This window comes from Betta splendens, chromosome 22, assembly GCF_900634795.4.
Source record: "Betta splendens chromosome 22, fBetSpl5.4, whole genome shotgun sequence".
Lineage (NCBI taxonomy): Eukaryota > Metazoa > Chordata > Actinopteri > Anabantiformes > Osphronemidae > Betta > Betta splendens.
Window position 1 is genome coordinate 13,585,124 of NC_040900.2, and position 22,274 is coordinate 13,607,397.

The following is a 22,274-nucleotide window of genomic DNA, read 5'->3' on the forward strand; positions in this document are numbered from 1 at the left end:
AAAACTGAAAACTGAATTATCTGTAACACACATTCCTGTCAGCAGCAGAATCCACAACTTCAGCCAAGAGAAATTGGCAGCGGTGATGCCGATATTGCCTACAAACTAAGTAGAACTATTGAATTAGTATTAGACTTGCTGCAGCCAAACTAATCCAAAAGCTAACATTAGCAAAGTAAGCTAATGCTACAGTCATTGTGCACTGAACAAGCATTGTGCTGCTGACACCCAGGTTGTGGATTCATATCTAGCCACATGAGTTGCAAGTGACTTCTGTGCTAGTCATGAGTGGGATAAATAGAGGGGTTGTGTCAGGCAGGGCATCCAGCGTAAAATGTTGTCAGTAACAACCATGTAAATCATTTGCTGTGGCACCTGACAGGAAAAGGCTGAAAGGAGTTTACCTTACATGAATGTGAATAACAAATAACAGTGAATAATTTGGTTTCTAGGTTCTGAAGTGCAGATGTGGAGACAAGTGGAAACAAGTCAGACCTTCACTACAATGAATGAACAAGATCCTGAAGGTACAGTTCCATTAATAGTCTGAAGGTTGAGTCATGTCCACTGAATTTCTTTTGTATCCATACATACAAAGTAATTGTAAGGTGTTTACACAGTTGTTGGTAGTAATTTGATTGAAATCTGATTGATGTTTTAAAAGCAATCATTTTTATTCTTTACAGCTTTGGTGAGCTTTCTCTCCAAACTGGGGCTGGACACCTTTTATCCCAACAAGCTTACTCTACACTCACTCCTGGAAATTCATAAAAGCAGTTTAACAGATGAAGCAGTTAATTCTCTGGATAAAATCCCACAGTGTTTCCTCAGGAAACTGTTTAGAATCAATGCAGACTGCAGGGGTGGTGTGCAGCTACCAGACAACAGTGAAAATGATGAAGACATGGTCGATTTTCTAGATGTTGACTGGGACCCTATAGATGGTTCTGCAGAGGATAAGATCAACCCTCTGGATCTCATCGTAGCTCTCTTTCTGTGTGCTGACAGCTTCCTGCAGCAGGAAATGGCCTCTAAAATGTCCATGTGTCAGTTCTCAGTGCCACTGCTGCTGCCCCCCCACGGCAGCCAGAGTCCATGCAGCCTGATGCTCTGGGCTCTGAGAGACATCGTTAAAGAGTGGCGTCCACTAGAGTTGTGTGAATCCAAAGGCTTTGTTAAAAAGAGCATAATCCTGGAAAATTTACCATTTTATTGCTTTGTTAGACTAAAAAACTGCACTTTGTCAAAGTCCCAGCTTTTGAACCATGTTCTTAGCTGTGGACAACAGAACCACAACATCTTCGTACACAGAGATATGAAGGGAGGAGCACATGACAGGAGACTCGCCAGTGGACTGGTGGAGGTTTGTTGGTCTCTTCCGAGTGGCAACAAAAACCTTGACAAATTCCCTGAACCAGTTGGTTTTGCCAACCTGCGAGGAGACATCAGTGAGTCACTCCCACAGTTCAGGTTCCTTTACCAAGTGTCAGCTCTTGTTTTTGTTTTCCTGGACAAGGTTGAAGAAGAAGAACACAAGATTCTGACATCCCTTGCAGATCTGCAAACCAAACTTTTCTTGGTTTTTAATTGCAAGGAAGGCACCAGTAAACTGGATGCACTTTCTTTTCAGAAACTGAAAAAAGACCTGAATTTACCAGACAGCAGAGTAAAAATTAGAAAATCAAACCTAAATGTTGCAGAGTTTTCAGAAAAACTTTGTTCTTCTATCACAGAATCAATGACAAGTGGTGGATTCAAAGTCAACATTAATTACATGCATGACAAAGCTGTTGAACTTGGTCTGTCTGTAGATGAAACCAGAGGTGATGACCAAAAGAAAGAAGCTGAGCAAACTTTAAATGGAATTCGGGTCAACAAAATAAAAGACTACAAAGACAAACAGCTTCCTTTGCAAGGTGACAAGTGGAAAAGTTTATCACAGCTGGAAATGGAGGAATGTAGACTGAAAAAATGTATCAAAACAGGGATTGAGGAATATAAATGTGAGCTACAGGCAGAAAAAGAAAAGATCATAAATGAGCAAAGCAAATACAAACTTTCCAGAGCAATGAAATGTTTTACCAAGGACTTACTAGAAGTAAACAAAAAAACAGAACAAAGCAGAGAGAAAACAGAAGACAGACGAGAAAACAGGGATTTCTTTCTCAAATGGATACAAATTCATCTTAATGCACATTTGCAGTCTGACACTCAACTCTCTCAACTACATAGTAAAATCAAGAAGGAGAGCAGTAAAGAGAAAAAGGATGAAAACCTGATAGCAGAGTTATACCAGGAGTTACTGGACAGCTCGCTAGGAATAGAGCATTACATGAGGGAGATGGGACTGATCTACGAGTTCTCCACCAACAGAACCTCTGAAGAAATCTGTCGTCTTCCTGGTGTAGCTGCTGACATGCTGCTAGATGGACATCCTCTAGAGCTGCTGGATGGAGATGCCTCCAACATCCCAGAGACATGGGTGACAGACGTTCTGATGGAGCTTCACAACAGGGTTGGAGGGATGAGCAGACTATTGGTACTGACCGTGCTGGGGGTCCAGAGTACCGGGAAGTCAACGCTTCTCAACACCATGTTTGGTGTGCAGTTCCCTGTCAGCAGCGGAAGATGCACCAGAGGAGCTTATATGATCTTCCTCAGAGTTGGAGACGACGTGAAGAGTGATCTGAACTGTGACTTCATTGTTCTCATTGACACAGAAGGTCTACGATCTCCTCTGCTGGGTCTGCCAGAAGAGACTCTAGAGCACGACAACCAGCTGGCAACATTTGTCATCGGCCTAAGTGACGTCACTATCATTAACGTTGCAATGGAGCAGTCAACAGAAATGCAAGATACCCTGCAAATTGCGACTCACGCATTCCTGAGAATGAATGAAATTGGTAAAAAGCCAGTTTGCCACTTTGTTCACCAGAACGTTGCTGCAGTTTCAGCCAATGACAGAAACTTGAGTGAAAGACAAAAGCTCTTAGATCAACTTAATGAAATGGCTAAAGAAGCATCTGAAATGGAAGGTCTGCCTGATGACAAAGCTTTCACTGATGTGATGGACTATGACATAAATAAAAACAACTGGAACATCCCAGGTCTATGGCACGGAACCCCACCTATGGCACCAGTCAACACAGGTTACAGTGAAGCTGTAGCAGAGCTGAAGAAACATCTCTTACAGACAATGTCAGGAGACAGCAAGAGACAAGCCTCCCAGATCCCAGAGTTTCTAGAATGGATAAAAAGTCTCTGGAAATCAGTGAAATATGAAAACTTCCTCTTCAGTTTTAGAAACTCACTTGTAGCTAATGCTTATGACACCCTGTGCATTGAGTTCAATCGGTGGGAATGGGAGTTGAGAAAAAAGATATTCACCTGGCAAAAAGCTGTAGAATTGGAAATCCTCAACACTGACACTCATTCTAAAGTCCAAGGTTTAGAGGACTTGATTGAGTTAAAGAAAACTGAGGTTTCACAAAAATTAACTGATGAAGAAACACAAATGAAAGAAAAACTTGACAAGTACTACGAGAAGAAAGATGCTAATGTCAATTTGATTGAGAAATACAGAAATGACTTTTTGAACAGCATCGGGAGTATTACAAAAGAAGTCAGGCTCTCGGTCAATAACAAACTGGATCAAACCCTTCAGCTGAAGAAATGTTCAATAGAGCTTCAGGAGAAATTGCAGAAATACAGAGAAGTGATTGAAAAGCAGATGAAAAAATTTGTTAGTGATGAACAACGATCCTCACTGTCTGATGATGATCTGAAAGACGAGTTTGAAAAGATGTGGACTAAAGTAACTGAAACAATGGTGGGCTTGAATGAACAGAACATATATGACAACATCATCAAGGTTTTGAGAGGAAGTTTCCTAAATCGAAAGGTCAATGAGTTCTTTCTAAACATTGGAGACCTAAAGGAGATTGGCAAAGGTCCATTTCAGGTCAAACCTGAACATATGAAAGGTTTTCCTCTTTTTAAGTACCTTAAATTTCAAAATGATATGACAAGAGATTTGCAGAAAATTGCAGATGAAGTCACTGAAACTTGCAGAACGATGCTGAATGATGTTTTAGAGACAAACTCAGATTATCATGAGTCTCTTACAAAGGAGCTTCTGGACAAAACAGATCAGTTCCTTAAAACACACAAGAGAAAATGTAAAACCAGGTTTGAGTTTGATCTGAAGCTTCACATCTGTGGCATCGCTTCAAAAGAATTCCTGAAAATGCACCAGAAATTCCTGAAAGACAATGGTCCTCAAACTCAACTGGAGAAGTTCAAGACTCAGTACCTGACAGATTTTCTTTCTTTATATAAACTGAGATCAACAGACCAGGTAGATAACTGTGAATACAAAGCAAATGTATTTGTTCAGTCCTGTATCGAGCCTGGTGTTAAGGAGCTCATCAACAGATCTCTGGGAATAGACATTATGGATGAAGTTTTAAAAAGCTCAGAATCAGTAGAGTTCAGCACACGCAGCTTTTTCCAACAACACATCATGCAGGAGCTGCTGCTAAAGGGGGACTTCCAGAGTTTCCTTAAGTACATTTCTACATATGAAATCTACATTAAGGACTGGATCCGTCAGCACATCCTGGACACAGTGTCAAAGAACGAAACTTTGTGCAAAATCAGAAAGAAGAAACTGCAGGTGATAATTGATCGAGTCTCACTGGCAATAACACAGGCATCAAAGAGAGCAGATGGAACAATGCTACCAGACAACAAGGAGAGCATCACAGAGCTTATAGAGAATATTATGAAAGGTTTAAACAAAGACATGCTGATTCCATTTGAGGCTGTAAAAGTGTCGTTGTTTGAGATCCAAAGCACAAGTCATTCATTTATCAAGAGCCTCAGAGTCGCTTTAGATCAGTTGAGCAAACGGCTGCAGGAAGAATTTTCAAAGTGTAAAGATGTCAAAGAGACACTGGACAAACTTCCTGTCAAGCCACAGGATGAGCTTTTTAAACGGGTGTTTGGTTGTGGTCATCAGTGCCCCTTTTGTAAAGTTCCCTGTGGGGTTGGACTCAAAGAACATAAGCACCATCAAACAGCTGTTCATCGTCCACAAGGTCTTGGTGGATACAGAGATTTTAAAACACAGAAGTTGTGGGTGTCACTGTGTACAACTGATGTGCAATGTCAATCTTTGTTTAGAAACCAAGACACTGAGTATCAGTGGCATCCGTACAAAGAGTACAAAGATTATTATCCAGACTGGCACATTCCTCCAGACGTAACCCCTGAAGCCTCTGATTACTGGAAATATGTCCTAGTAAAATACAACGAAGACTTTGCTTCAGCATACAAAGCTAAACCAGCTGACGTCCCAGAGGCTTGGAAGACAATCACAGAGGAACAAGTGCTGAATGGCCTAAAGGATGCTTTCAATGTCAAGTAAAAACATAAATACAGTGTGGATTCACTATATACTTTATGTTGTTATATTTATGGCCTCATTAATCCAAACCAGCCCACTCTTTGGTCTAAGCCTCTGTGTGGAGCAGTATGTTTATCCTCAGCTCAGCTGTGCCAGATATACACAACACAAACATAGACCTGGAGATGGTGGTAGCTTAACGACGAGCAGGACCAACTATTTGGTTCCTGTTACTCTGACCTTTGTTCTTCCATTAATAGTTGTCATTTAGGCTTAGTTGATCTATACGGTGCGTGTCTATATACACAGATAACAGCTCCAGCAGCCATAAAGGGGTTCAGATGAGTAAAAATTAACACTTTGTGGTTTTAAAATACACAGTTGGCAGTTTTTTGTTGAAAATAATTTTTTTTATTTTAATGATCATAAACAGCGTGATAGATTTCAAAATAATGTAAATTGTTTTGTTACTTCTTGCATAATGTTTTAATATACTTTGTGTTATAACAACAGCTTTCTATTAGTGGTATTTACTAAACTTTGTACACATATTTTTAGTTTAACTCTTTTCGGCTTATCCCATCAGGGGTCGCCACTGCAAATGATTGGCATAATTGACGCTTTTACACCAGATGCCCTTCCTGACGCAATCCCTCTCTGAGGGGATTGAACCCGCGACCTGGGCAACAGGAGCATGACGCATTAACCACTATGCAAAATATCCTTTTAGTTTAAATATCCTTAATCAATATTGAGACGTGGAAAAAACAAACATTTTATTAACTCACTCAGTGACATGCCATCAATGTGATCTAATCTGAGAAAGATTAGCTGCAAAGTTAAAAAGCTTCAACTTTGTAATTTATTTTCTGTAAATTACATAAACTATAAGTTCATATGATGCTTTGTTTATTTGTTCTTATTGTTGTTGCGGCCTGCCACAAAATGTGTGAACCAAGGAATTTCCTGTGTCGGGAAATGCTGAGGACCAAAGCCAAAACAAAACTCTCCCCAACGAAAAAAAAAAAAAGCTTATTCAAAAACGCAAACAAATGCAAAATACTGTACACAGATGCAATTATCTGCTTGAGAATGGTGAGAATGGCTACCAGGAAACCACAAGGAAATTACGGCTTACAGAGCTAGAAAAAAAACTAAAAAATCAGAACTATGCAGAGCAGATTCAAAAAGCAATGAGTACCTGGAGTTGGAGTAGCAGACAGTTCAGCAGGGTGAACACACGATGCGACATGGCCTGACACATTGATAAAAGAGAGCTGTTGTTTAAAAGAACCAAATATGGAGGAGCGCCATAGACTTAGCAGCAAACTTATTCATAACTTTTGTTAAAAATTGTATCCACTGCCAATTCTAATAACTCCTCCTGGGTCTGAGACTTATCCAAGTGTCATAAAATTCCTACTACAAACTGCTCTATTGAGACTATATTGCCAAACACAGGCATTTTACTTGGACTTGAATCACCAACAAAGACATTTACAACACAGTAGTAAAATATAACTACAGTGAAAATATTGTGTACAAGCACATACCCACAAAAATGTTGAATGATCAGAGACACCCATTGGTTAAGGAGCGTGGGAAGACTCACAATCAGAGCTGTGGTCTCATGGAGCTGTCACGTTTCAACTAAGCAGTGCCCTGTGACTCATTGTGATAAGGATGAAACCCAGCAGCGCCTGCTTATGGACTGGTACAGAGCCTAGGAAGTTTGGTCCCTCCCTAAAGGCCTGGACCTCGATTTTAAAGTGTCATACAGCAAAGTGATGTATGGGATCTTGGAGGAACGATGGCCTCCTAAATGACTAGGACTCCTCCAGTCGGGTATCGTCATGATAAGGGTTAGATGTATCATGGTGCTGAAACAGACAATAATTGATAGGGATATGGTTATGGTTATAAAACAGGTGGTTCACACAGGTCAGCATGAGCATGCTTGAATGAGAAAATGTTCAAGTGTGACAGAGGAGGGAGGGTGGTTCTGGCTGCACTGTTTGTGATGCCCTAGATAGTAGTACCATGGTCCCTAGGTCTGACTTGCCTTTTTGTTGTTGTGGGGTGGTGGGTGATAGTGGGATAGGTAGCAGGGCGAGGGAGAACCTGGCTTTGCAGACCCTGGTGCCTTGCTTCCCAACTACAATATCCAACACCCATCCACTTAGGTCTGTAAGGGGAGTCCTACTGCTGGAGGGACTACTGGGAAGTTTTAATTGCATTAGTCATATACACTCATCCAAGACTCTGGAGGCTGCCTCCCTGGGGGACCAGTGGTTAGGGCCTTTGCTTAGATGGCTCTGTCTGCTGGACCCTTTGGTGAACTGGCAGTCTTCCTGGGTTCCTCATACCTAAGCACATACATATACATTTAGGGCAGGGTAGGGTCTTTCACTGGGGCCTAGAGGTGAGGCCAGCGGTTCTGCTCCTGGATGTCTCCGTTAATGTAGGTGTGTGTCTATGTGTTGTATGTGGTATGGTTGTGGTGGGGGTGTCTGTTCTCCGTGGATCCGCTGCCTGGGTGATTTCTTCTTCTGACGACTCTTGTAGGGGTGAGTCCCTCTCTTGGCACGGGGGCTTCTCCTGGTGGACTCCGTAAAGACCGTGGGTCCTCGGGCTCCATTCTCTTGGGATGACCCTCCCACTGGGGGGAATGTTTGCCTCTGGTTCTCCTGGGGTGGACAACATTGACCCAACAGTGGTCCGTTCTGACCATTCTGTGGTATTAGGAATGAAAGTACAGCACGTATCCAAACATTGCACACACTCCCCCCTTTTCCGCGAATAACATGTCTGAACTTATCAGGCACCCCTCTGGGCACCCCAATGACATCAATATAGGTGGCACTTACTGCAGATAAATCAAATGAGAATTCTCGACTCACTCTGCACAACACATACCTGCACCTTCTTTGGGTGAGGGCTGCTAAGGGGGAAGAATAAATTCCTACTGGGACTGCCCTACCTTCTGGGCCAATTAGGGCCAATGGGGCTCCTAAACACACATATCTTAACATAGTACAAGTCGATGTTCCCCACAATACCAGTACAATCACACTCTGGCTAACCCAAGTCAACTGATCCTAATTGTATAATAAGTGATGTTCCTATACGAGTATAATTGCCATGTCTTTTAAAGGGTGTAAAAGGTCCTACTATAGTTTTGTTTTTTAGATATTGGTGATATTGGAATATTGAAGCTGAAGTTGTACAATTAACTTGTACAAGGTGTTGCTTGGTGGGTGAGTCCCAGCATGCACGTGTCATCAGAATATAAGGAAGCTGGTTCAGTGATCAATTAGGATGGGCTGAGGCGCATGCTAAACCGTCCCCATGCCCTGTTCTTTAGCAGTATTAGTCAATCTAACTACAAATTAGAGTCCACATATGTTGCTGCCTTGCAACCTATATCTTTGGCTCTAACTTGGGTGTAATCAATACTGTCCAAATTGTCTAGTGCTATTCTGCCCCTGTGAGATTGATAAACATGTTAGTTGGTTTTGGTGGATCTATGAGATTAATTTGGATTACAGTCATGAGATTTGTTCGAGTGACATTTACTCCCAGAATCATAAAGATCAAATCCTCGCTAGGCTAATGTGGATTTTCTCAGTTCTGCTAGATGGTTAGAACTAGTGGATGCTCTGTCGCACAAACTTACATCCATCCATCTTCTACCGCTTGTTTCCTGTGGAAGTTGCTGGAGCCTATTCCAGCTGTCTACAGGCGAGAGGCGGGGTACACCCTGGACACACACACTTACAGGGCAACACACAGACAGACAACCATTCACACACAATTTAGAGTGACCAATTAATCTAACGTTTTTGGAGCATAGGAGGAAGAACCCACGCGAACATACAAACTCCACACAGTAAGGCACCCGGTCCGCCCTGGGAATCACACCCAAGCCCTTGTCGAGGTGCTAGTTCTACCCACTGCACTTCTCTAAACTTCTCTAACAAAACTTATATTCTCCACCACTGATCATTGTTGTAGTCATCTGCAGAGTTCAATCGCCCCCCGTATACTTTCTTAATCAATACTCCAGACATTGCACCATGTGTTAAGCAAATGGGAGTTACACAAATATACATCACACCCTCTCCAGCCAGCGGGGCTTCCATGACAATTGATCACACTACATATGTCAATGTCACTTCATTCCAACGTTACGTTGGAATGAAGTGGATGACTCCCACTGTAGTTCAACTGGTAGGTTTTGATTCAGTGATCTGAGCTTATAGCTCCCTTATTTCATGTTCTGGATGAGCTGTATGTGAAGCCTTGGACCATGCATTTTCACATTAAAATTCCCCCTACTATGACTATAAATATATTAGCTAAAAGAAAAAATCACTCTACAAATACCCCACAACACCATATTTGGACAGTCAAGTTTTACTTTGTACTAGGATAACGTTTATTCTAAGATCTTAAAACCTTCAGTCTTTGTGTCAACTTGCTCTGTTGTTAGATAGGAAAGGAAACATTGTGTTCCTCTGTTCCATGACGATCTACTTCTCTTCCTTGCCAGAATCCTTCTCTGAGTCCTCTTGAGGGGCTCTCAGCCGAAAAGGTTGATAACCCTCAGTAGAACAGATGGGATTGGCGGGATTTATGTTATTGCCCTTTTTATTTATATTTTTCTGTGGTGCAAAAAGGTTGGGGACCGCTGCTTTAACCCATCAACAGTTTATTTTATCTCTAACCCATCAACAATTTTAAATACTAGTCAGATATCTCAGGGGGTCCTCAATTTCCCCAGAGACCCTTATCTAGCTTTTACAGAATCCCATCGGACCTGCGGTTGTCACACCTAGAACGTTTGACGGGACTTCAACCCTTTTTATCGGAACTCTAACCACACACCTTGTATTTTATTCTCTTTACCTTTTTCCATCTTTTACCGGACGTTTGTGCCCGTTGCAGATATCTGCAGCTATGACTTCTCTCGCTCCTTAGCAAGTCAGAGACTGACCAACTCTACACACACAGGATTATATACTCTGCTTATGCCTTCTGACTATATGACTCTGAATATATATTGAAACTCAGGACACACAACATATGATTTCTAACATGCACTAAAACTGGTCACTTAACATATGATTCCTCTTACAGGACAATGGCCTCTCAATGTTCCATTGTGCTTCACAGACTATGTCACTTAAATGACTTTTCATAAGACACACACACACATCCTGCCTTCTCTAATACATAAGCAAGCCTCTCTCTCTTCTCTAATGCAAAACAATGATACATCAATGAATACATGAAAATGCACTAATAAATAAAATAAACCCCATATGGTGCGTCTTGAAGGAGGTTCACACGTGCTGCCCTTCGTTATTTCATTCGTTCACCATTCTATTACAGTTTTTATTAGTCTGTTTTGCATAACTAGGTTCCACTTATTTTCATCATCAATATTCCAGCAGTGCATCAGACACATGTAGCAAATGTGTAAACCCGTTCTCATTGGATTGACACATTTTCTCTTCCCTTTTGCAAAACAGTTAACACTGACGTCATTCAAACAGTCTAAACTCCACTGTTTTAGCTTTTGTGACCAAAGAGAAATAGATAGAGAATAGATTTGACTGTATTTTAGTTTTTATGTATTTTCTGTAATATTTACAACATTTCAGTTTTCTGACATAGTTGGAAAACTGAATGTCATGGATTCAGTAAATCAAAGCATTTCTTCATCTGAATCCAATTATTTGCATAAAAGGTAAATTTTACATAAACTACAAAGACAACAAATAGCAAAAGGCTCCAATGACAATCAATGAAGCCTTGATTCACACTGACATCAGTAGTTTGTATTTTGCTGTGGAAATGGACGTGTTCATACACTTGGTTGTAAGTTGTATTGTTGTACTGTAATTCTATTAGACCTTTTATTAAACATCTTCCAACACTAATTGACTTGCAGTTTGTAGGTAACCACTTAGCTATGGCATTTGTTAGCTTGCCTTGCTTTTATTTATACTTCTCCCACACGCTACATACAATATAGTTTGCCGAAGTCTCCTTCCATTGTTTATTTAGGTGGGTGATTTGCTGGCATCAACCGTGTGTATTGCATTTAAGTGATACTTCAGACTCAAAGTACTACAGTGATTCAGCTGATTCAGATTCAGCTTTGCCATGAATGACTTGTTTCCACGAACTCCACTTTGACACACTGTTGCCAGATGGGAAATGAAGAAATATGGTATTGTTGCTTTAAAATTAGCATATTTTGACCCAAACTATCGTATGAGGTAAAAACAACTTTAAAAATCACAGCACATTTAAAAACACCCTTATTCTATGTGCAGATAACCTAAAGAAATAATGCAGGATCTTAATTTTTTCAATTAAACAATTCCTTTATTCATTTTTGGAACAGGTTGAATCCATCCCTGAAACGTAGCGTCAAACTCACAGACAAGCCATTAAAGCTGCTTGTGTCAAAACTATTGTATAAATAATAGTTTAAAAAAAATGTCTGGCAACACTGTGTCCACGTAAAACACGCGCAATATTATATACTATATATATAATATTATATATTATAACAGGCCCAGCCCTAAATAATATATATGCATGAGTGTATGTATATGAGTCGATTTATGTATGATTGTATGAACACACCTTAACATTATTATAGGTATTAATATTAATTTAACAGTTAACAGCACAGCAGTTATTTAGTTATGAATGTGTTTACCTAAGGTGTATCTTTGTTTCTTTGTTTCTTTGTTTCTTTGTTTCTTTGTTTCTTTCTTTCTTTCTTTCTTTCTTTCTTTCTTTCTCTTTTTACTTTTTACTCTTCCTTCACCTCTTGAAGTTACATATTTTTCATGCTGTGCTGTCATCCTTCTGTTCTTCTCTTCACATTGTTCTTCCTCCTTTATCTGCTCCTCATCTTCATATATCAATCACACACATGAAATTGTCATCTCTGTCTGTACCATAAATATCTGGGCTTTATGTTATGTGTTTTAGAGCCTCGCAAGTGACACCTGCACATTCACACACACACACACACACACACACACACACACACACACACACACACACACACACACACACACACACACACACACACACACACACACAATGCAGTGAAGACACACACTACAACTGTTTTACAGACAGTCATAAAGCAACCAATCAAAGCCTTTAATTCCTCTCAATCGCATTAATGTGTGCGTGCATTCGTACATGCGTGCATGCATGTGTGTGGTGACACCAGTAAGCCTCAGTGTATTGGTCGTTGTCTCCCACTCACACAGCAGGATGAGCGATGGCTCCTCTGAATCACTGCTTCCTGTGAGTTTTCACAAAGATTGATTTAAAACTCTAATGCAGCCAGAGAGTCTTCATAAAAGGTATTTTATTTGATTTTTGCTCCAAGAAAAATAAATGAGTCTGTCTGGAGTTGTCCTGGGAGGAGGAGAGTAGCTACATCAAAACTAGTAGAAAAACATAAATGTCACATGAAATTTAACGTGAATGACCTTTACAGTAAACAAATAAAATTAGCAGACTGTTGAGTTTAACACTCTTATTTAAAGAATTTTCTATAGATGATGACAGAAAGTACAAATTTTAAAAAGGAAATATTGCCAATTATACTGGCTTTACTTCAAGACTGACTTGATGCTAATGTTTCCACACGAGGGCACTGGCATCGCTGAGCAGTTAGCAGCCGGTCGCGCTCTGTGGTGTGTATGAAATACTGAACAGGCTCCACTGATTCTTATTTGGATTAGAAAGACATGAGATTTAGATCCGACTGCGAAGGAGGGTTCACTGCTGGGGCACAGGTGGCAGGAGCTTCAGTCACACGGACTGATGAACTGTCTGCCGGTTCAGTAGGAACAGTGACTACAGTGACATCTGCATTCACATCATTACAAATCATTGTGTAAATCAGATGAGCAAGATTCTTGTGTCTTACTGTGACGTGGGAATAAACAGTGGAAGAGATTCTAGTTATTGTTGTGTTGCATAAATGGTGCACAGAGTACACATCGGTATCAGAAATGTGGGTGGATAGTAAGTGATACATTCATGGGACGCATACAGGCCTGAAAGCGTGAGCCCTTCGGTGCAAAGATCTTCTAGTTATGCCTGAGAAAGGGATCGATCACGAGTCACGGCAATGCGATCCACCACCGTCGTCAAAACACGGCACCAGGGATGATATTATGTGCGTGAGACTGCTTGTGTCTGGGAGCTCATGAGGTTCCAGCCACTTTGTGTTGGTTTTTATTACCAATGAAGCAGTAGCAATAATAAAGATCAATGTTACAGCAAATGGCGTAGATACAGTTTATACAGCAAACCTTCCAAGTATTTATTTAGTATCTTTCACTAAATTCTTAATTCGTTCCACTGAGAAGAAGAAAAAGTCACCAATCTGCCAACACCACTGACTAATGTAATTGCATAACTGTGGCTTGTGCCAAATTACATGTAGTGCACAAACAATAAAAAAGAATTTGCAATCAGAGTCACAAACCAGATGGAGAGAAAATAAAATGTGGAATGGAGAGAAAAATGAAGCAGCCAGAAATCAAAACAACCAGTGCAGAAGGTTAGAATTATAAAAAATGGGACACGTTTTATCTGAACAACGGGCAGAAAATCGCTCGATGACATTTTTATTTGTCCTTGATGGACTCAGTTAATATGCAGCCTGTAGTGTGAAGTAACATCTACCATCATTTCCAAATGGCAGCATGCCACATTTGTTCATTACAGTCAATTTGCAAAGCTGTAAATAGTCTGATTCGATTTTAAATTATGCCTGACTATGAATTCATTCGCAACTGGAACACACTTGGTTCCTCTGGCTTTGTACAAAATGAGATTTGGGGCTGAGAGTATGTTGTTGGACAAAACTGAAATTCATCTTGTAACAAATGACGACCTGCCCTGTGTTACACATTATTCTAAAGCGTAGCTTTAGATAAAGGTGTAAAAGCTGCTTGAGCACTGATCCATTCAACTAGACTGAACACCTGTCAGTCACAGCTCCCGTAACGAAGGAGCGACGTGGCGCCATATTCTCACAGATGGAACAGGTCTGAAACACTAAACCAGCTGACACATCATTTATCGTCTCTTGATTCTTTCCCCTGAGCTTCACTTTGATGTCGGTCAACAAATATTTTGGGACGCAAGAAGCAGTGGAGGGCTAAGGGGGACAGTCTGTCCCAACTCCCTCAGCCTCTGGGTTTGAAGCCGCTCTCATGTTATCGTCCATCCAAAAGAAGCTCTAAGACAGGCTTATGCTGACACTCACCACAAATCCCATATCTGAGGCAGAGAAAGTTTTCCACCTTAAAGAGGATAAGAACTAAATGACCTGGAGATGCTCTCAGCTTAACCTCAGCTCAGCTGTCCGGACCCTCCAACAGTGACAGTTGGGAAAGGTTGGATGCTGCGGACAACTGACTTCATCTTCTGTTTCATCCACGTGACCTTTATTTTTGAGGGTCTTTGTTAATGCTTTATTTTACACGTCAGCATTCAAAGAAACGTGCTGTAAAACCCACATATAGTGAAAACGTCTACTGTATTTGTGCTTATTTGTTCACACTGTCAGACATTTACAGCCTCGTTATACTGCGTGTGAATTTCCCCGTAGACTCATATCATAAATACAGCACATATACACGATCAATAGAGTGAGCGATGCAAGCAGTGAAACAATGCAGTCTGCTTCAAATATGTGACGCAGCAGATAAACGCTTGAATGCGGGTTTGTAGAGCAGTTTGCTCGGAAAAAGACTTTGTTCATGTGCTTCTGCAGCAAAGTCACAGAATGTTACCATATATGGACTCACTCAGCTGTTTCTGCAGTTATGCCTCAATGCATTATGGGTGTTTTACTGTCCACCTTGTGTGGCACTGCGCAGTGTTAATGTGTCTCAAGCAACAAAACAACATTAATAATTAATTTGTTAATTAAAGGTGTGTCTTTGAGCAAGACACCATACACCAGCTCCAGGGGTGTCGCACTCCCCCCAGGGGATGGGGGAAAATGCAGAGATTCATTTCCCCAATGTGGGATCAATAAACTTCAATTATTATTATTATTAATGCCACCAAACCCAATGACAGACTATCATCATTACTGTCGTTGTCCCCAAGGCAGCAGCAGCTGCCAGTCTTTATCTCATGAGGACGACCCAGCTGTAAAATGATCAGTAATTTAATAAATATATTTATTAGTCTTAATGTGTGTGCAAAGCTCTAAAACGTTAAACGTGGGGACGACTGGAGGATCAAACCTTCGGAGGTGTTCTGTCCCTAACACACAGGTGAGGTAGAAATTGAACATCAGTGACCATCCTGAAACCCGGTGCCCATGGTGCAACAACAGTAAGTCGTCCTCTGACCTGTCAATCATAAATAAAGGCTTCATGTTGTATGGGCAGACGGGTTATTCGTCTCTAACCTCCTTTCTCTGGTCGTCCCTCTATTTTCATGTCCCCAGACCGACTGGACCGGTGCACGGTGTAATGATATCACCTGATATCATAACGAACGCCTACACTGCTGTGTGCTTGATCTTTGAACAGCGAGCTAGAAAGCGACTCAGATTCCTGGCACTGTGAACACTCAACCCACCAGTTTGGAGAGTTGACAGGGAGACGCATTTACTTTAACGAGGTAGTGACACGTTATGTGGAAGCCAAGCAAAAACGCAGGATCAAAGGATTTTGTAGAAGTGGCTTATGTTTTAAATGTCTGACGTTAAATATACTAATTACGCCGTATGTAAAGACCTTGAACTTGAACTTGTGTAGAGAGACAGTGAAGAGGCAAAGCATATTGCTTTTACATTCAGATCAATATGAAGGCGTGAATAATAATTAAAATGTTGTGATGCTCCCGTCACCAGTAGCAACACATTCACAGCACTTTGATGAGATACTAAAATCAATCGTGGTGCGTTCAGGAGAACGATGGGTCTGACAACCTGCTGACACTCGCACTCACTCAAACCTTCACTTCGCTTATTGGCCCAGTAAATTCTCTTCCCCCGATAAACCACGAAGGTCAATATCATATTTGATGATGAAAGGCCATAGAGCATAGAAGTCACATAAATATGTGATATTTTATTCATGTGCATCTGAATACATTATAATCTAGTCTTTTATTTTTATAACCTTTGGGTGTCTGTCACAGCTTCAAACAGAATCCTTCACTTCTCTCTCATTTGATCCCGTGCACACGTGAATTAAATTACCTCAAATGCTACAGTGTAACAATTTGAACAATTTGCATCATTCGTAAATAATAACTTTCGTTTCTCCAGCTCTCTCTGTCTTTGGGGAGTCTAATTGCGTATTACACAGAGAGGCTCTGAGTGGTTCACCAGGGCTCTGAGATCTGCTCCACTCTGTGAACAGCTGTCCAACCTGAAGCGTTCACTCGGGAGGTGGCTACAGTAGGAAAAGGCGAGCGGCGCGTTTCCGTCTGCTTCCCACCCGCCGTCTGATACATGCTGCAGCCTTTGTTGTTCAAAGGATAAGAGCTGTGTTAGCGCTGCATGTCCTGCTGTGTAATCAGTCATTTTTCATATCTTTGTAGTGTAACGACTAAGCCTCTAGGTTTTGTTACCACCAGTAAATCTACATCGTGGATTTGCTACTTTTACTATTTACTATTTACTAAGTACTTCTTACACCTATAAACTAAAACAATAAATAAGTTCTGCCTTTACTCTTTGGGGCCAGTCACCATTAAGCAGAACATTGTGTGTATGTACATAAGTTTGTGGAGTCACTCATTTGAAAGACAATCCTAGTATAAGCCATTACTCTCTACTTAGGCTCTCTGGTGTGAACGCTTTCCATCTATATTCTTCGTGTGGTGTCAAAATGTCTCATAATCTTTTACATCCATTCACACCAAATCCTTGTGTTGTAAGAATTAGTCAAAAAGGTGTAGGTCAATTCAGCTGAAATCAACATCTGCCGTAGTAATAAAACTCCCGCTTCCTGTAACATGTCCAAAACACACACAGGTCGTGGTTCCTCCTCTGCCTCATTACTCAACAATCACCACCTGTCTATAAATACCTCTCTTTGAGCTCAGACTCCTCCTGGACTGTCTGCCGTGCTACTGATGCCACATCCTGAATGCCAAGACTTTATGTCTTGTGAGTTTATTGCCAAGACTAAGCCAGGACTCAGTTTAAGTTCATTTCACAGGAGTTCTAGTTTTAGGTTTGATATTAATATAGATACAAGACATTCACACTTTTCATACCAGTGCTCACGGTCTGTTTGGTCATTTTAGTAGATCTTAAAGATGAGACTCATTTGTTTTGGCTGCGTGATACGTGATATGAGAATTAAAGTGAACATGTAAACTCTACACAGAAACACCACTACACCACCTCACAAGTCCTTATGATTCAGAGGAAGCTTGAAGGAAATTTCTGCTACATGAAGGTTGATATAATGGATGAAGTTGTATTTGTGCATCTCAAATTTGACATCAGCTGGTACAAACAGATAGAGCACGGGGTTACGAGGGTGCTTCTGACAGATGCAAAACAAACGCTCACCTGAAGGAAAAAAGACAGGCGACACAGGAAGTTTCTGCTTCCACACATACGAACTTTGCTGCTTCAGATACGTCACAGACGTCTGACTCGGAACACAAATCCAGCGTTGCTGACGTTACCAGCCCTCCTTGGTATTGACGCAGTGTTTCCTAGGTGGCCTCACTGAGGACCACTCAGCTGTGGCTACGGACGCCCCACACATGGACACTGATACGTCTCAGCATCACAGCCGCTCAATAACACAAATTCATTTCCTCAAGTAGACCTCCTTCTATTGCAAGTCTCACAAGCCACAAATTCATGTTTGATTGACTTTCTACTTTGGAATATTGGCCAAATGAAATGCTAAACACTCAAAGCCTTTTATTTATCAGTAAAGGGTCTTGTACCTAATCAGACTCAGGGAGCTCTCCTCATTATTATCAGTAGCACACTATTTTACAATGCATCCTTCATTCTGGACTGTGTTCCGTGCTCAGCTTGACGTCCGGCTGCTGGCCCAGCTTCTACACCACATCCTCCAGCTCCCAGTTGCTGAGGCTAACAGTCCTGTAACCCAGCTGCTACTGCCCCAGAACCTGACAGAGGCCGACCATCGTTCTCGCCACAGCCCTGCAGTGTCCTTCAGTGCTGTATTACTCTGCTCTTCTTCTTCATCCTCCCTGTATTCTTGCTGACCTCCTCACTCTTAGCCATCTCTAACATTTGCTTTTCAGGTTTTGCCAAATATCAAATAGTTTTTTATTATAGTACATTTAAAGAGCTGACATACAGTACACGCTAAATTCTGTCCTTGCCTAAGCCTGTGTTCGGTTCCATTACATAAATCGTCCGCTGACATATAATAAATATAAATTCATTTGGATCATTGATAATTGATTTGTTCTGTTTGTTATTTATACATTCATACTTTTACCAAATTAATTACAATGTTTTTTAGTTTGAACTAAAGCAGTACAAGACATTATGTTTCCAGTACAGACTACACTTAAGCTACATTTAATTGGACTATCTTTCCTATTTATGTGTATGATGGTAGTTTTTAGTCCTGGTTGTATTTCTAGTTTGGATTTTATTTATTTGTCTTCGTTATTAATATTTCATTTTCCCCCTCTCTAGATCATTTTGCTTTGTGAGTCATGGAGCTCTACCGCCACCTAGTGCCCCATGGTGGATATGCAGACAGTTGTAAAAGCAAGTGATTCAGCAGTAAATTAATGTATATATTACATGACATTCGTAAATTGCTGAACATGTGCATTAGTAACACGAGTACATGAATCAATAAAGAGTACACTCAGGAAATCAGACATTGTGGTTTGCTTCCCGTCTTGTCAGGAGGTTGCTTTCTGTGGCATTTCATTATAAAAATAGTGCCCGTGTTGGTGCAGGGCTGGGAGAAGCAGACAGACTTTCAGACGTCTGTGCTGTGAAAGCCAAGAAGCGGATGAGTATTCAGAGGAAGACACAACACGCCTGCAAGCAATCACAGCGCCCAGATAGACTTTGTAAGGATGTCACTGATTAGCATGCTGTAACAAAGGAGGCAGAGTGGTAAAGCCACACAGACAACAATAATAAGGAGTTTCCCTTTGGTTGGTGCCTCAGCAGTCACTCAGTTTGCGCCGTTTTTACAACCAACCACCTTTTGTTCTCACCTTCACAGCACGGATCCATCACGCTGGGTGAGCACTTATCTTTACTGCAGGTGTTGGGCATCGTTACGGTCTCGAAGTGAGAACCGCGCCGGCGGCCACCACCTCTGCAGGTGAAACCAAAACACACAGCTTCATAACCAGGTTTAGTTGTGGCACATCCCTCCCATGCATTGACATTCAACCATGGGAACATTTTACTTGATTATAGCTCACTTCTTATTAGTCACTGTTTCTAAAGGCATTAGGTTACTGAGTCATGACCTCATTAATGTCTATTGAGACACACTCAGACTAATGGAGTGGCAGACACACCAAGGTTTGGGGCAGCATGAAGCTACTGAGAGTATTTCCTTTGTATTTCTGCCTGGACAGATGAAAAGTTTGCTCCTTCTATTGAACTGAACATTGGTGTGCAAAAAAAGGGCAAGTGTTTTCTTTAAATGTCCCGTACTCTGCCTACATCGTTAGCCCTTGGATGTCTTGCTTTTTAAAGCACTTTGACGCTGTTTCTCATTCATCTATTCGCACGCACACTTCACAGTTCACACTCTGGTGGCAGAGCTGCTGCTGGGGTTCAGAGTCTTGCCCAAGGACACTTCAGCACATCACAGAGGGGCCAGGATAATCACCAGGCCTACGTTTGACAGGCAAATGGTGGGAGACTGCTCAGCAAAATATGTCAGCGTGTGTCTGTCTAAAAGCAAATTTTGCATATTAGGACCTTATGGTGACGTTCAATATATTTTTTATTATTTTGAAATGTTTCCATGCCCCTCGTTTATAGTCTGTTGCTGGCAATTTGAATAAAATGGTACATGTGTTAAGCTTAACTCATGATTTATGTTTTTCTTTCTAATTAAATAACACACATTACTTTCTCCTTCTATTTTTTTAATGGGCCCAGCTGGGCTTGATTTGCGGCAAATACTATTCAATTGCGAGCCCTACAATGTACTTCAGGTCATGTAACCTGTGAATGTACTTTTGCATTAAACATAATGGTAAATTTATTATAAAATTACACAACGCCACCCTCTCTGATGCAGACAGAGAGCCCTAGTTCATCATGTATTGATCAGTGCTGACCCATGGATGTCACTTTTTCATATGTGCTGCACATTCACTGTTTAATATTAAAAAAGTCAGCAAAACTCTACTTTTGTAATGTCGGCAGCTTTATGTCCTGTCATTTTATTTTGAAAGGGTACTTCCTTTTGTTTGTTCTTTCGCTGTTAGCTTTATGTGTTGTGTCGCATTTCCCCTGGGTGCGTTCAGGTCCTTGATTTTCATTCAGCCCTCGTCAAGACATCATAAGTACCGCTACCTTATGCTGCTTGTTGTCAACATCGCCACATCGCCATCACTTTGGTCACGTCCACGTTCTGCGGTAGACAGGTGTCACACCGCTCCTACAGGCCTGAGCCACACTGCTGCACTGGACCTGGAAGCAGAGACAGCATTAAAGTGTCAGTGGGTGAAATGGTCATGAAAACAACACAAGTACTTCATCAAAGGTTTAGTCAAAGTCATTCTACTGTGTTGTGATGATAAGTAGGACTGAATGAAAAACCCACCATCACTGTCAACACAACCCAATTTTTGCTGTTCTAAAAATAATTTATCATAGATGGGAGGGTGTGCTGTAGTTGTAGTCTTGCTGTTCCTCTGCTTTAAGCCCTACAGCATATCATGCTTTGCTTTTTGCTCAAATCGCTGAAAAATGTTCCATCTACGATATACATTGTATCACGGTAATATAGTCACACAATAGCCCTCATGGAGAGTTTTAGAAATGATAAAAGAGGAAGAGCACAGGAATCCACTACTTTATTACCATAAGTAATGCAAACCACCTGTAGCTCAACCAAGTACGTGATCGTAGCTTTTGGACGGTACAGAGCAGGTCCCTGACATGTTCTGATTGAGGAAGTGGAGGTAGAGACTGTTAAGACCTGTGAAGTGTGACCAGGTTGGATTCTCTGATTACTGTCACAGAGAAGAGTCTGTGACCCCCCTCTCCTGTCACTAGACAGGGGCAGGAGCAGATGTAACAAGAAACAGGAGAAACAGTGAGACTGTGCAGGGTCTATTTTACTATTATTATCACTGTGAATGCTGTGAAGCAGCATTGGTTTTCTAATCATTACTGTCTGTAATCTCTTGGAGTGGGGTTTGAAGGGGCGGGGTGTCTGGGTGGTAACGGCGGCGCAACCCAATTTCAAAATAAAGATCACGTGTTGGCGAGTCGTTGCTGCGTGGAAACATCGCCACCCAGCGGAGAGCGGTGGTATAGCAAAAATAACAGCTCTATGGGACTAAACCATTCGCTTGACAACGCTGCGATGCGGTCACAAATGATTTAACGTCCGATGAAAATAGCACTGAAGCACTGACATACCTGGACTACAAAATGTATTTTAACAAACAAGAATAATAAAACGTGTCCTGTGACAAACCGTTTGCGATCTTCAAGCTGGTGGGTCTGTTTCCCGTGCACCCAGTCAGAAACAGTGGTACGGCCCAATACTATTGGAAGGCAGAGCTGATAAAACGGTTTGTTTTCGCCGAAGGAATCGAGCGTCGCCGTTACTCGCTGCTGCAGCCG

General features: G+C 41.3%; 2 protein-coding genes across 9 annotated transcripts in view; one reads left to right on the plus strand and one right to left on the minus strand.

The window, feature by feature from the left end:
* Positions 1-22,274, minus strand: part of LOC114848151 (up-regulator of cell proliferation-like) — a 38,344-nt gene that overhangs the window by 15,891 nt on the left and 179 nt on the right. For 2 of the 8 annotated variants that reach the window (XM_055505644.1, XM_055505643.1), the window contains exons 1-3: positions 22,126-22,263; positions 20,994-21,110; positions 19,670-19,773 (exon numbers count right to left, since the gene is read on the minus strand). The gene's annotated coding sequence lies outside the window, so the exon portion shown is untranslated. Of the gene's footprint in view, positions 1-6,410; positions 19,544-19,669; positions 19,774-20,993; positions 21,111-22,125; positions 22,264-22,274 lie in introns of those variants that run through there. The other 6 variants (XM_041069101.2, XM_041069099.2, XR_003784365.3 and 3 more) reach the window with 5 other exon arrangements.
* On the plus strand, positions 148-5,859 carry LOC114848150 (up-regulator of cell proliferation-like). The gene is made up of 2 exons (XM_029138402.3): positions 148-527; positions 687-5,859. The coding sequence occupies exons 1-2, from the start codon at positions 467-469 to the stop codon at positions 5,426-5,428; spliced, it is 4,803 nt and encodes a 1,600-aa protein (XP_028994235.2). The 5' UTR covers positions 148-466; the 3' UTR covers positions 5,429-5,859.